The sequence below is a fragment of the Capricornis sumatraensis genome, chromosome 2, assembly GCF_032405125.1.
Source record: "Capricornis sumatraensis isolate serow.1 chromosome 2, serow.2, whole genome shotgun sequence".
Classification (NCBI taxonomy): Eukaryota; Metazoa; Chordata; class Mammalia; order Artiodactyla; family Bovidae; genus Capricornis; species Capricornis sumatraensis.
Genome location: NC_091070.1, coordinates 119,129,875 through 119,146,335, shown reverse-complemented (window position 1 = coordinate 119,146,335; position 16,461 = coordinate 119,129,875). Strand labels below are relative to the sequence as shown.

Genomic DNA, 16,461 nt, shown 5'->3' with positions numbered 1-16,461 from the left:
TCTCAATGGATGGAGCTTTGAAATATTTATGTGTATACTAACCAGTGTATAGACATGTGTCTGTAATTCTTCCAATAGTTTTCCATTTATCTCTATATTCAGCTGACTATAAATTCATACCGATGTCTTCAACTCTAATTCAGTATCACATGGCTTGTCCTAGCCTCATTTTTTTGCTTATCTATAATCTCCTCCAACACTGAGAAATCCAGATCCCACCTTTTGTCACATGTTCACTTATTTGTTCATTCTTAGTATGCAAGAATAATGTGCATTCTGTTTTGAAAACAAAATTATGAAAGCCCAGGAGGAAATTCATGCTATGTAAGAAACTGTTTTTTTTCTTGCCTCTGGAGGCTATATAAACTACTGATTAAAGAGGAAAGAATGGTGAGCCAGAGTCCTTGAAGTTGCATAAGTATGGGTCAAGATAGAGACCAGACATCCTGAAAACCAAGGGACTAAACTGAAATGGATTGTCATTCCAAGAGGACTTCCACTCCCCACCTCTAGAAATCATCTGCCAAACATAGATGGCTCAGCTTCCTCCTCCTGGCATCCCACCTTAGCATGCTCATTTTCTGTGAGCAAGTTCATCACGTGGCTTGGGCAAAAAGCATGAGATCACGAACAGCTTGTGTGGGACTGTGGGCATGAGAAAGCCTCATTCCATTCCTTAGCATGGGTTAGGACCAGTCTGGATTCTCTCTATGAACTAGAACAAGAGAGACATAGCATCTCTGTCATTAAACTACAAGTATTATAGCACATCAGAAAGCGATACACGAGAGCCTGTGGGTAGATAAAAGAATACAAGTATTAAACTTGTGACCTAAGTAGTTACTATATCTCAGCATGGTGGGTAGTTCTGAACTCCCTAGTATGTAAAATCTAGGTACAAATTATCTGACATATACAGTCTCCAAGAGAAGGCTTGTTCTTCCTAACAATGGATTCTAAAAGAAATTGCTTGCAATGATCAGTGATACACTTCAAAACATTACTAGAACAAAATTACAGATGAATAACAACCAGTATTGCTTTACCTCTCACTGAGAAAAGCAAATCATATTAAAACAAAATGCTGAGAGGGTCAATGGAAAGAAAATATAAGGAAACCTGAAAACGGAAGGTCTTACAAGTCTAGTCATTGCTTGCTTCACAAGGATTGTAATTCATCCATATGTGAAATACAGATAATAAAATACCCCTGTTCTTCATTCTGGTGTGAAATGATGCTCTAAAAAGATAAAAGGGTCTAAATAAATCTTTTTTGTTCATGCATGCCAGTCGTGTCCGACTCTTGGCGACTCCATGGACAGTAACCTGCCAGACCCCTCTGTCCATGGAGTTTTCCATGCTAGAATACTGGAGTGGATTATCATTTCTGCTCCTTTAACCATCCTGCTGAGACATCATCTAAAATCCAAGCACAGAATCTAGCTCCTAGACTGCTCTGTCTTCAGCAGCTCTCCCAGTCCTTTCAAGCCCTTAGATTCTCACTGATCCCAATCTTCCTTTCTGGAGCTTTAATATGCCCTCCCACCATGGACCTTTGGATGTCTCCATTCTTCTTCTGATTGAGGTCCTAGAAGTTCTCCCCTTATCTCTGACAGGTTCTCTCTGTCCTGCTTTGATTGCCCATGAAGTGGAGGGATTGACACACTCAGAACCCCAGGCAAACTCAGTCCCTGCCTGGATCTACCACCAACTCTACTCATTTCTCTAGTGCTGAGTTAATAAGTTTGCTCTCAGAGAATACAGGCAAATGATTTCCAGGGAACTTTCCTCATTATGAGGGCTTCCCTGGTGGCTCAAATGTTAAAGCGTCTGCATCCAATGCAGGAAACCCGGGTTCGATCCCTGGGTCGGGAAGATCCCCTGGAGAAGGAAATGGCAACCCACTCCAGTATTCTTGCCTGGAGAATCCCATGGACCGAGGAGCTTGGTAGGCTACAGTCCATGGGATCACAAAAAGTCGGACACGACTGAGTGACTTCACCTTCACTTTCTTCATTATAGCTTTATGAGAGTGATTCTTCAAATATATGGCTCCAGTCAATCCTGAATCTTTGCCTGATCCATCCCAATGTCCACTGCCACAGCTATGGCCCAACCCAAGCATGACTCACAGGGATGTTTGTAGGAGGTGGCGGTGGTCCTGTTAGAGGCTGTGGGAGAATGTTGTGAAACCAGCTTTGACCAGTCACTGACATGTTCTTGTGATATCCACTAGTATTTATAAATCTTCAGAGAAATAAAAATATAGATAGTAATTACTGAGGGACACTGGACTAGCCAGATAATAATATAATGAGAACAGCAACACAAAAAGCAATAGCAACAATCTGTGTTTATAGAGAGCCTACTATGTACAAGCACACTGATAATCTCTGTACACATATTATTTACTTAATCCTCAAGACAGCTCTAAGTTGTCGTTGTTCGTCACTCAGCGGTGTTCGACTCTTTGTGACCCCATGGAGTCAGCATGCCAGACTTCCCTGGTGGCTCAGCTGGCAAAGTATCCACCTGCAATGCAGGTTCAGTTCCCGGGTGGGGAAGTTATCCTGGAGAAGGAGCACCACTCCAGTATTCTTGGGCTTCCCTGGTGGCTCAGCTGGCAAAGAATCCACCTGCAGTGCAGGTTCAATTACTGGGTGGGGAAGTTATCCTGGAGAAGGAACACCACTCCTGTATTCTTGGGCTTCCCTGGTGGCTCAGCTGGTAAAGAATCCACCTGCAAACTCTTGATTGGAGAATTCTATGGACAGAGGAGCCTGGCAGGCTCCATGGTCTTTGTGGTCCATGGGATCACAAAGAGTTGGACATGACTGAGCGACTTTTCACAGCTCTATGAAACTGATGTAATTTTATCATCCTTTTACGAATGAGTGATGAAATTGCAGAGAAGTGACAAACCAAACACTGTATAACTACTAAGTGATGAAACCCAGATTCGAAGGTGGGTGGTCTGAGTGCAGATACTAGACATTTAGCCCCTATGCCATGCTCTCAAAATGACAGTGCTCCGACTCAAAAAGTCAGCTTCAATTTGGATCAGGAGGTTATCTTTACCTAGGAAGGCCTGTAACTCTAAACTGTTAGAGGATAGGGCTCAGGCATTAAGAAGGCTTAGGCAAGTTGCTCAGAGTGTGGGGCCTGCAATTCTCCTCTGTGGCATTAGGAATTTCTGCTCTGCCAGTCTGTGAGCCTGTATTTCTAAGCCATTCAAGGTTTAGCGAAGTAGTCCCACAGGGGAAGTCTGTCACATTCCTCCACATTTATACTACACCTCTCCACCCCAAGCGTGAACATTGGGTAGAATCAAGTGACCTTGAGTTTCATCTTAATTCTGTCACAATTTTAACTCTGTGAAATGACTCATTTGATCCTCTCAGGTGTGAAATATAGGCACTTAACCAAGTCAAATGACATATTTTATTTGTAATTAATTCACTCATTCTACTGACTAATATATCAAGAACTGCTTCTTGAGGTACTATCATTATTTCTTTCTTTCTTTTTTTTTTTTTGCTTTGTTGTTGTTGCTATTTAGTTGATAAGTTGTGTCTGACTCTTTTGTGACCCCAGGGACTGTAGCCCACCAGGCTCCTCTGTCCATAGAATTCTCCAGGCAAGAATACTTGAGTGGGTTGCCACTTCCTTCTCCAGGGAATCCTCCCAACCCAGAGATCAAACTTGCATCTCCTGCATTGGCAGGTGAATTCTTTACCTCTGAGCCACCTGGGAAGCCCATTACAAATTTTATTTGTATATTCAACTGATATTTACTGTGGAGATAAAACAACCCAATTTGGTAGATTCAAAGATGGTAAGTAAAGGCAGGGACCTGTAAGTTTTTGATTTGCCGAGTCAGATATATTGATGGGCTTATAAAAGTAGTTATTTTCTAACAAAAATAGCAGAAGAGTAATGGCCTAGTTTGTGAGGTAATGAGTTATCCAAATGAAAGCATTTTATTTGAGGCCAGAGAGTGCAGCATCAGACACATGGGAGAGAGGATGTTTGCTGACTAGATGTTTGCTAAGACTCCTCCAAGGCTGAATGAGTTTGTGACTTACCTGTGCTCCTTATATCTTTTAATAGCCTGTGAAGATCCCTGGAGGAGTTTGGAGAAAGGTAGCAGTGTTGCCAGAATGTTCCATGGGCTGACTTTCATTCCAAGGTACTACCAGAACCCTCTAGAAATATGTTTCTCAAACTAGCAGCATCACCCAGAAAATATTTAAGCAGGGAGAATGCTTAGGACCCACTTCTCAGAGCAACTCAATAGGTCATAGCTGGGAACGTGTGTTTTAAAAGTCCTTTCCACAAATGGCTCACATGCACAGGCAGGTTTCAAGTCTCTGATCTGTAACAAGACTGAAAGAATTCTTTCCTTATTTCATGAGATTCCTTGCTGGGTTGGCCCTCTTACTCAGAAACCTAGAATTGTGTGATCTTCACTACACATAAACTTTCCAATATTCTGTTTTTTCATAGCCAGTAACACTAAACTCATAGCGTTGTTCAGGGGAGAGAGAAAAACTGGTGAAATGTAGTATAAATGTGGAGGAATGTGACAGACTTCCCCTGTGGGACTACTTCGCTAAACCTTGAATGGCTTAGAAATACAGGCTCACAGACTGGCAGAGCAGAAATTCCTAATGCCACAGAGGAGAATTACAGGCCCCACACTCTGAGCAACTTGCCTTCTTAATGCCTGAGCCCTATCCTCTAACAGTTTAGAGTTACAGGCCTTCCTAGGTAAAGATAACCTCCTGATCCAAATTGAAGCTGACTTTTTGGGGGAAGGGTGGTATCACTATCCCTGCATTTTTCTTCTCTTTTTAATAATTATTTATTTTTAATTGGAGGTTAATGGCTTTACAATATTGTACTGGATTTTTTAAGATGTGTTCATTGCAAGCTGAAGGATATGATCTAGTGGGCTATGTCTCTTTGGCACAGTGGAGAGAATGATGGTGAAGTATTTTGCATGGGGTTGTGATGAACCAGGGATATTATGAGTACAGAAATCTCTAAGAATGGTAGGACGACAGAGTCAAAGATCTGTTCTTTTCACTTTGGTGAGCATCAGAAGAGAGGGATGAAGCTATACCGGAGCAGAAAAGCTCTATCACCATAGGCTTGCAGTGTCTCATTTCCTGGAAGATTCAGAAATATCTTCTTGGGGTCACTGCCTGGAGGAAAAGGAGTAGGCAAGGTGATCTCTCTGTGTCTTTTCTGACCTTAGGACTAATAGGTGTCATTTGATGATGACTTTTGTAAATGTAAGCCCTAGAGGCCTTAGTAGGCTTCCCAGTGGCTCAGTGGTAAAGAATCCACCTGCCGATGCAGGGGATGCAAGAGATGCAGCTTTCCCTCCCTGGGTGAGGAAGGTCCACTGGGGGAGAAGATGGCAACCCACTCCAGTATTCTTGCCTGGAGAATCCCATGGACAGAGGAGCCTGGCAGGCTATATAGTCCATAGGGTTGCAAAGAGTCAGACACAAGTGAGTGATAGAGCACACCCCCAGGAGGTCTTAGTTATTGCTCGACTCACTGAGGTCAACTGAGGGTCAGGGTGGAGCCCAGGATTCAAAGAAGGATGCTTACATTTGTTACCAACACAACCATCAAAGATGATAAATCAGAAAGTCACTCAGGTCCTAAAAAGAACAAGCAGCCCCCATCATTACCTGAGAGATCAAGATAAGAACAACAACACTCATTTTACAAGTGAAGACACTGCAGCCTGGAAGAGGCAAGTGACCCACAGCTGGTCAATGTCAGGACTGGGCCAGTGCCCTAGGGATGACCTGCAACTTCATTCCAAGGGAGTTTTCTACAATGGGAGCCTAAAGAAAAGAGGGGCCATAATGTTGGTACCAGATGACATTGCTGTGTGTCCCCTGGTCCCACAGGAATAAGACTCAGCAGCTGGTGAATATTGGAAACTGCAAAAAAGACTGATAACGCTTATGCTGTACCTACAGCTCACAGAACCCCACTCAATGTTGGTGTTGTTTTCTTCTTTCAAACCACCATCCTACACGACGAGGTGGGCCTATGTCTCTCGTCCACACTATACAGACAGGGGAGTGGACCTGAATTTGAGGCCACGTCAGTCCCAGCAGCTAGAGATGGAGATGTGCTCTGCTGGGTAGATTGTGTCCCTTTCGTCTATACCCTAATTGGGATGGGTTCAGACCCACAGGTCCATCATTGAATGCAGGTCATGACTTCCATCCCAAGCCAAGCACAAGCATCCTGGGTCCTTCAGCAGTCCAAATGTGAATCCCATTGCCCTTGAGAGGACCATGAATCCCATCCCTAGGCTGTTTGCCACCAGTCTGCCCACCCACTGGTGTTCTGGCCCATAGGAAGATGGTTCAAAGATCTCATTGCTCAGTCATAATGAAGATCCTTGTTTTCCTTAATTTCATCTCTTAGGAATTAACTTGATAAGAATCTCATGCATGCCCGTGCTGGCCTGGTTGGTTCCTCACCCTTCTATTAAGGGCACACCCAAGACAGAAGGAATCCTGAGCATGCCTGAATCCTCAGGCAGGCTGGATGGTGAGGCGGTGTTTGGGCAGATGAGAGCAGAGTCCAGAAATGCACGAGGAATTCTCCAGTCCAGACAGGCCTCTGCCAAGGGAAGGCCTTCAATCACCTTTCAACTAGTCCCTTCAGCTATAAGCTCATTAACAGAAGAGCTCCCCCTAGTCCCACTCTGATCCTCACATCAGACTTGTAACCTGGTTGTCACCACAGACATCAGCTCATGTCATCAAGTCAAGGCACCTAAGGCCACCTAAACTGAGGAATCTTTCTAAAATGTAAATCTCACCATGTCCCTTCTTTGCTTAGTTGGTCAGTGATGCCCCAACAGTCTCTTAAAATGGTCAAACTATTTTAGGCAGCAAAATCTAGTTTTCAGATGAAATTGATTGTTTACCTCCAATATATACAACAGGTAAATGTGTAATGACTCTGATTGCAGCAAGGGATAAGTGGAAGTTCCAGACTGATGTCTCCCCAGAACCCCCACCCCCACATAGCCCAAATAGTCAAGAATTAAAGATAAACAATCTTTTAAAACCTGACTCAAAGTTTTTAAGGAATCCTCTTATCAGTAAGATGGTGAGGGAAAGGAAGGAAACAAAAATGTATTTTCAATCTACTATCGGTTAAACGTTACCCTCATTATCACACTAAATAGTTCTATGGGGTTCTTATTTTACAGATTAACCCCATTTTATAGATTAAGAAAAAGAGATGAGGCTCAAAAACAGTAAATAGCATACCCATGATTCAAAGGCTAGTGCCCTGACTCTGAGAACCATCTTCTTCCAGCTTCTGTGCCTGCAAAGACATGAAATGAACACAATAGCAACGGTGGCGGCAGGGAGGAAGGGCTGGAAGGGACCCAAGACAGAACGACTCATACTGTCTGCCAGTGTGGCTCTCCAAGGAGGTGATGTTTGAACATCCCAGGCAATAGGCTTTCAAGGGATATAATTTTGGAGGCCATTAATATATAGGCTAAAGTACACAACCCAGTATGTAACTCTCTTGCTGCTCCAGGGCCTCCCTTCCTTTCTGTCCCCTAGTGTCCTGCTTCTGGCTCTTGTCCAACAGTATGGCCACGCTGTTCCCAGAAAAGATCAAGCCCTTTCACATCTCTGTGCCTATGCGTGTGATCAATTTCCCTCTCACCCCCTGATTAATGCCCACTCTGGTTTTCAGCCTCAGCCTTATTTTATATTGTAACACGGGGTTAACAGCAAGAAACTCAATGAAAATAACAAGTTTGATGGACAACAGGTTAAGAATAAATCTTAATTCCCTTCCTTACCTCATATCAACCCACTTGTATCATTCCTTAAGGGCAAAGAAGTATCTTAACCTTTTTAGTGAATTTACAAAACCCTGCACCCAATAGGTACTCAGTGAACAAATTAATGTCATTAAAATGGCCATTTCCAAGTTATGGTTAGAAAGGACTTTCTTTGGGATTAATAATTTTTCATGATTGAATCAATGGTTCATTGATGATATTAGATCAATACCATAGAGCAAAGTTTTTCAACCTTTGAAAATTATTTGTAATGTTTTAGTGGGGGCCATGCAGTTCAGTTCAGTTGCCCAGTCATGTTCAACTCTTTGTGACCCCATGAACTGCAGCACACCAGGCCTCCCTGTCCATCACCAACTCCTGGAATCCACCCAAACCCATGTCCATTGAGTCGGTGATTCCATCCAATCATCTCATCCTCTGTTGTCCCCTCCTCCTCCTGCCCTCAATCTTTCCCAGCATCAGGGTCTTTTCAAATGAGTCAGCTCTTCGCATCAGGTAGCCAAAGTATTGGAGTTTCAGCTTCAGTATCAGTCCTTCCAGTGAACACCCAGGACTTATCTTCTTTAGGATGGACTGGTTGGATCTCCTTGCAGAGCTCCTTTCAAGAGTCTTCTCCAACATCACAGTTCAAAAGCATCAATTCTTCAGAGCTCAGCTTTCTTCACAGTCCAATTCTCACATCCATACATGATCACTGGAAAAACCATAGCCTTGACTAAACGGACCTTTGTTAGCAAAGTAATATCTCTACTTTTGAATATGCTATCTAGCTTGGTCACAACTTTCCTTCCAAGGAGAAAGTGTCTTTTAATTTCATGGCTGCAATCACCATCTGCAGTGATTTTGGAGCCCAGAAAAATAAAGTCAGCCACTGTTTCTCCATCTATTTCCCATGAAGTGATGGGATCAGATGCCATGAAGGGGCATAATGTTTCCCATCCCACAGATCTGGGCTTCAATGGCTCAAACTCTTAGTTAGGAGAGAAATGATTAAGCAAGAGTCACATATATACACAATACTCTGCTTTGTCACAGTCAGATGACGTAAGTAAGTTCCTCTACTAAGTGGGATGAACTAACCAGACCATAAGGAATTGATTCCTCATCATGTGTCTTACCTTACAGTGTTTCACATCCTCACATGAACACTAGACATCATCTCCTCCTTCTTCATCAAGTTCACCACCACTCACAACCCCAGATAAAATCAGTTCAAAGACAACAGCGAGCCAGGAAAAGTCCCTGGAGGTCTGATGCTAATGAGTAAAATACACATTTGAAGATGTACAGAGACCATCTGGTCCAGTCTCCTTTGAAGCCCAGGGGGAGTAGCAGAGCCAGGACCAGAGGCCTGACTTCCATTAGCAAATTCTTATGGCTGATTGGCACTAATGACTCCCTTGGGAGCAGCCTCCATATCTGAACTATTTACCTGCCACTGACCTGGCCTCCCAAGGTACTCTCTCTCCAGGAGTGAAAGGAGGGAGACCTTTGCCTCAACCACAAATTGCTCATTAATTCACTGAGCAAATTTTTTTTTTTTTTTTGAGGCCTTACAAGCTCTCAGGCATTGTAGGTGCTGGGGATAAACAGTGAGCTAGCAAATACTGAGGTTTCATTCTATCCAGGCTGTAGTTGTCCAGTCACTCAGTCGTCTCCAACTCTTTGCAACCCCATGGACTGCAGCACACCAGGCTTCCCTGTCCTCCACCATCTCTCAGAGCTTGTTCAAACTCATGTCCGTTGGGTCGCTGATCCAGGATGACAGATATTGAAAAATAAATGCACGCATGGTGCAATGAAAAGTACAAGAAACTACAATGACATTTTGTAGGAGATAGAAGAATCCAGAGCAAAGGAGTAGAGAGGCATTAGAAAAGAAAAGGAGCTGATCCTTCTCTAACACAGGAAGTCACAGGAGATAGTTGCAGGCATGGACAGGCTTGAAGACTTGGTGGTGGGAAGTGGAACACTTTACACTTGACAGCTCCTGTCTGCCCCAAGAAGTGGAGGCAGCAGCATCTATCTAGAGGCAACAGCAAATGTTCTGAAGGTTTAGAAGTGGAGAAAAGTCATGATGTGTGTGCAGAGTAAGTACAGAGAAGTATACAGGATTGCCAAGCAGTGTTTTTGGCTCAACTAAGACACTGCCATCTATGGGGTCACACAGAGTCGGACATGACTGAAGCGACTTAGCAGCAGCAGCAGCAAGACACGGAGAGGATGATTATGATCTAGTGATGATGCCAACCATCCAGAGTATCTGTTTTGTTTTTATTTTTATAGCAGCAAGGTATAGCAGGGAAGATTCAGCCAAGGTTGGAGTTTTGTGAGTCAAGTGCATTGACAAGCTAAAGCTGCAAGAAAGTTTATTTATTGTTATTGTTCAGTTACTAAGTTGTGCCTGATTCTTTGTGACCCCATGGACTGCAGTACACCAGGCTTCCCTGTCAATCACCATCTCACAGAGTTTGCTCAGACTCTTGTCCATTGAGTCGATGATGCCATCCAACCAACTCATCCTCTGCCACCCCCTTCTCCTCTTGCCTTCAATCTTTCCCAGCATCAGGATCTTTCCCAGCAAGCTAGCTCTTTGTATCAGGTGGCCAAAGTATTGGAGCTTCAGCATCAGTCATTTCAATGAATATTCAGGGTTGATTTCCTTGAGGATTGATTTGATTTGATATCCTTGCGGTCCTAGGGACTCTCGAGAGCCTTCTTCAGCACCACAATGCAAAAGCATCAATTCTTCAGCACTTGGTTTTCTTTATGGTACAATTCTCACATCCGTAATATGTTGGCCAAAATGTGGTTGAAATGATGAACTAAGAAAAGCAAACTAGGAAAGGTTGCTGGTGGGAAGGGAGCTAGTAGATTTCAAGCAAGTTAAATACAAGGAACTATGATCAAAGAAAGAGCTGGCTAGAGAGTTAGGAGACCTGGTTTCTCGTTCAGACTCTGTAAGACTCAGAGTATCTCCTTCATCCTGTCTGGCTTTCCGTTTTGTCATCCACGTGGGAGGGTAGGAAGTGGCCTGAAATCTTGTCCAGGTGGGCTCTTCTACGAGGCTACATCATTGGTCAATGTTTTAGACACTTTGGGATCTGAATCAGATACACCGATCCTTTGGTTGTGGCCCCAGGCTGCTTGGACGACTGGTCCCTAATCTGTTAACAGAGTTTTCAGAAACTCCTACATATGTCCTGGGTGACCCAACATTTGTGGCTTCAGATTTTCATCTCAAGCATGCACTGGATTCCTCCATAAAATTCAATCCCTGGGTTGTTCTGTTCCATTATAAACCCCTTGGAAATCACAATCTTCTCATCTTTATGGAAATACTTCCAGGGTTTATGGTGGGGAGGATGCTCTGGAAAGATGTTCATGAGCATCCAGTAATGACCCAGTGTAACACAGTGACAGAGCCCCTGGAATGTGGGAAATGGTCACCATAAAGACCTGGTTGGGAGCAGCTTTCACATGACCGTGGCTCATTCCCTTGAGTTGGGGGCAGGATATGTATAAAAGGCCTCAGATCACGCTGTCTCCTCACTGCATTTGATATACCATCACTTGCCTGAGGTAAGAACAAGGTGAGTGTCTTCATTGAACTGATGGCAATTTGGGGAGGGTCAGGACTGCCACACATCAACTGAACCGGCCACTCCAGGTTGGAGAGAATGGGAACTACCTCGTAATTGAAGGACAATCAGGCTCATGGAAATCACTGAGGTGGCTCAGAAGAAGCCATCCTGAGTGGGGGGCGGGAATAAATGGTAACAAGAAATTGGGTCAGGGTGGGGGGTGGTTACTTTGTAAGACAAGAGATAGTCATACAGGGCTTAAGGCACAGCCCATGATGTAAAGAAAGAAAAAAAGGCAAATGATGACACCAGTTAGTATGACCGTGGGCTCAGGCTAAACATGTGGTTTCTCGGGTTCTTAAACCAGAAAATGTTATTTAAATATTTAAGATTTGGGGAACTATCTAGTGCTCTACATTGCTGCCTTTGAATTCAGAAGACTTAGGAGAACCAGAACAGGTCAGAGAAGGGGTGTGTGTGTGTGTGTGTGTGTGTGGGTGCTTACGCTCAGTTGAGTCCAACTATTTGCAACCCCATGGACTGCAGCCCACCAGCTCCACTGTCCATGGAATATTCTAGGCAAGAATACTAGAGTGGGTTACCATTTCCTTCTCTAGGGGATCTTCCCAACCCCAGGGATTGAACCCATGTCTCCTGCCTTGCAAGCAGATTCTTAACCACTTAGCCACCTAGAGAAGGTGTTACCAAAGTCTAACTTACCCACTGCTGATTTCCCCTATGCCAGGAAAGTAGGGCTACTCTGCTATAAAGATATGGGCCCTGGAGCCATAGAATCAATCACAGAGCTTCAGACTCTGGGGAAAATACTGATACAAATGAGGTTTATATTCACTGAACTTTTGGAATATCTGCATTGCTTTACAGAGCAACTGAACATTCTCCAAGATGTTCTGCCAGCAAAACCAGCAGAAGTACCAGCTCCCCACCAAGAGCCTCTCCAAATATCCACCTAAGCGCTTCCCTCAGGTTCCTCAGTTTCCTCAGTTTCCTCAGGCCCCTCAGGCCCCTCAGGCCCCTGCTCCCTGCCTGCCTCCCGCCCGCACCCACTATGTCTCCAGCTGCTCTATTTCTGGCTTTGGAGGCTGCAGCTCTCTGGTATCCCGTCGGTTCCCAAGCAACACCCGACGCCAGCCCCAGCCTTCCAGCTGCGTAGACGTGGAGCTTGCTGGGTGTTCCAGTTGCTGCCACGGTTTTGGGGACTACAGCTGACCTGCAACTGTTGAGGATCCAAAGAGCCACAGCCAAGGACCAGTCCAGAGCCAATGTCACTTCTCGGTCTTATTCTTCCCTCTCCTCCAGAATTAAGCTGCTGGGATGGATTTCTCTTTTTCCCCAAAATCTTGCACCTCCTGGCCTTAGCTCTGGTCTTAGGTCGAGAAGATCCAAATACTGCAATAAAGTCTGCTCTTCAAAGCCTTCTCAGTGTGCAAAAATAAAGCTTATTTGTCTTGGCACCCAGAACTTCTCGATGTTTGTTGATGCCTCCAGCCTCGGCTCTGAGAAGTTCCCAGGAATCTGGATTCCTTAAGCAAACTTCCTCGAAGAGACACCAGGTGGGACATTTCCTCTTAGGTAGACCCTGGGTCTGAGCGGTTTGGGAGGCTATGAAAAAAAGATCCAGAGAGAAATAGGAGAGGGGTGTCCCCAAAGTATCATGACCCAGTTCCACTTCTGTGACCCCATTTGCCACCATCACTGAAGTTTCTTCCTACTCAAAAAGGACACCTTACTTCCCAGCCCCAGAATTCAGCCTCCAGATCCTTCTTAGCTGGGGTAATCATGTGCTTAAGAAAGAAATGTCACAAAGGTGCTTGTAGTTTCCAGATCTCAGTTCAGAAAGCCATGAAAATGACTCTCTCTGAGCAAATCTGCCTGACCTAGGCCCTCACGCCTTCTCTTCACTGAGGTGCCAGAATCTGGTGGGAATATAGGTCCAGTGAGCACAATACCCCTGAGAGACATTCGGGTCTTGCTGTTGCTTTTCATCCCATGCCATTTCTTTCCCTCTTTTATTTAACGGGACAGGTGGCATGGGCTGAGGAGCAAGTTCTCAAAGTACTTTTTCCAGACTAACAGTGGGCCATAGGCAACAGTAATACTTCTGCCCTTCCTCCAACACCGTGGTTCTTCTTAAATTTTTATTTTATAACAGAGCAGAGTTGATTAACAATGTTGTGTTAGTTTCAAATGTGCAGCAAAGTGATTCACTTATATATGTACTTATTTTTTCAAAGTCTTTTCCCGTTTAGGTTTTTTTTTTTAATTTTTATTTTTACTTTATTTTACTTTACAATACTGTATTGGTTTTGCCATACATTAACATGAATCAGCCACGGGTGTACATGAGTTCCCAATCCTGAACCCCCCTCCCACCTCCCACCCCATATCATCTCTCTGGATCATCCCCGTGTGCCATTTAGGTTATTACAGAATATTAAGCAGATTTCACCATGCTGTACAGTGGGTCCTTGCTGGTCTTCTACTTTTTTAAGCATTTTTATTTTTTATTTTATTTATTTTGGCTGTGCTGGTCTTTGTTGCAGCGTGTGGGCCTTCTCTAGCTGCAGCGAGTGGTGGTTACCCTCTAGTTGCTGTGCACAGGCTGCTCACTGCAGTAGCTTCTCTTGTTGTGGAGCAGAGGCTCTTGATGTGCAGGCTCAGCAGTTGCAACTCACAGGCTCCAGAGCACCAACTTAGCAGTTGCTGCTCACGGGCTTCTTTGCCCTGTGGCATGTGGAATCTTCCTGGACCAGGGAATGAACCCATGTCCCCTGCTAATCAGCAGGTGGACTCTCAACCACTGGACCACCAAGGAAGTGCCTAGCATATCTATTTTTAGTGTTTTAAATATTGTAGTACATACATGTCAGTCCCAGACTCCCAATCTATTCCAATACTCTGGATCTTCACCACAGTTTCATGACACGTGGTTACCCATTGGGCTGGTGAGAGACAAAAGATGGAGTTATGGTCAGTCCTCTAGAAACTGTATATAGTCCCAGCTTAGTTGAAGCAAGCCACACAGCTACTAAAACATCTGGGTTCATGCAGTGGAATGGGTCTCACACATGAACACTGTTCATTAGGTGTGTTATTGCAGAAGAGACATGTGCAGGCTGCTGGGCCAGGCCATCCTCTTGGGTCACAATACATTGTTGAAACTCGTGGTTAGCTAGTGGCATCCAGGGCACTGAGAGCTCTGGGGTTAGAATGAAGATAGACCTGACCACCTTTTGTTACTTCCCAATACTCTGTCCAAGGGAAAGGACTTCTAGTTCAGCGGTCTTCAACCTCTAACAGAAAGAACAGTAGGAGTCCAGAAAGGTATTTCAGAGATTGTTCAGATGTCTGCAAGAGAAACACTGTGTTTGTATATGCTTAAAATGCTGTGATAATATTCAGCTTGCTCACCAAAAGTGTTAAATAAGAGGCGACAAATGATAATGCTTTGGAGAACATCAGGACTGCTAACCTCACTAGTAGATGTCAGATTAGAAATTGGGTAACACTTCATGGGAAATAGATGGGGAACCAATGGAAACAGTGTCAGACTATTTTTTTGGGCTCCAAAATCACTGCAGATGGTGACTGCAGCCATGAAATTAAAAGACTCTTACTCCTTGGAAGAAAAGTTATGACCAACCTAGATAGCATATTCAAAAGCAGACATTACTTTGCCAACTAAGGTCCGTCTAGTCAAGGCTATGGTTTTTCCTGTGGTCATGTATGGATGTGAGAGTTGGACTGTGAAGAAGGCTGAGCGCTGAAGAATCGATGCTGTTGAACTGTGTTGTTGGAGAAGACTCTTGAGAGTCCCTTGGACTGCAAGGAGATCCAAGCAGTCCATTCTGAAGGAGATCAACCCTGGGATTTCTTTGGAAGGAATGATGCTAAAGCTGAAACTCCAGTACTCTGGCCACCTCATGCGAAGAGTTGACTCATTGGAAAAGACTCTGATGCTGGGAGGGATTGGGGGCAGGAGGAGAAGGGGACGACAGAGGATGAGATGGCTGGATGGCATCACTGACTCGATGGACGTGAGTCTGGATGAATTCCGGGAGTTGGTGATGGACAGGGAGGCCTGGCGTGCTTTGATTCATGGGGTTGCAAAGAGTCGGACACGACTGAGCGACTGAACTGAACTGAACTGAACACCTCAGTGTGCATTTTTAAGGTCTTAGTTATATCAGTTGACTTAAAGAGTAATATTCTTTTTGTCACATTCTAGATTTATTCCTTTTAAAAATTTATTTATTAAAGTAGATCCTTCTTGGTCACTAGCTTCATTCTTCTTTTGTTTGTTTGTTTTTATTTTTTATTTAAATTTATTTATTTTAGTTGGGGGCTAATTACTTTACAATATTGTATTGATTTTGCCACACATCAACATGAATCTGCCACAGGTATACACATGTTCCCCATCCTGAACCCCCCTCCCTACTCCCTCCCCGTACCATCCCTCTGGGTCATCCCAGTGCACCAGCCCCAAGCATCCAGTAACCTGCATCAAACCTAGACTGGCGATTCATTTCTTATATGATATTATACATGTTTCAATGCCATTCTCCTAAATCATCCCACCCTCTCCCTCTCCCACAGAGTCCAAAAAACTGTTCTATACATTTGTGTCTCTTTTGCTGTCTTGCATACAGGGTTATCGTTACCATCTTTCTAAATTCTATATATATGCATGAGTATACTATATTTCTGTTTTTCTTTCTGGCTTACTTCACTCTGTATAATCGGCTCCAGTTTCATCCACCTCATTAGAACTGATTCAAATGTATTCCTTTTAATGGCTGAGTAATATACTCCATTGTGTATATGTACCACAGCTTTCTTATCCATTCATCTGCTGATGGACATCTAGGTTGCTTCCATGTCCTGGCTATTATAAACAGTGCTGTGATGAACATTGGGGTACATGTGTCTCTTTCAATTCTGGTTTCCTCGGTGTGTATGCCCAGCAGTGGGATTGCTGGGTCA

At 44.1% G+C, this 16,461-nt stretch overlaps 1 protein-coding gene across 1 annotated transcript; it reads left to right on the top strand.

The window, feature by feature from the left end:
* Positions 1–12,360: 12,360 nt before the first annotated feature.
* Positions 12,361–12,684, top strand: LCE7A (late cornified envelope 7A). The gene has a single exon (XM_068994287.1). It carries the CDS (start codon positions 12,361–12,363, stop codon positions 12,682–12,684), a length of 324 nt encoding a protein of 107 aa, XP_068850388.1.
* The last annotated feature ends 3,777 nt before the right edge of the window (positions 12,685–16,461 follow it).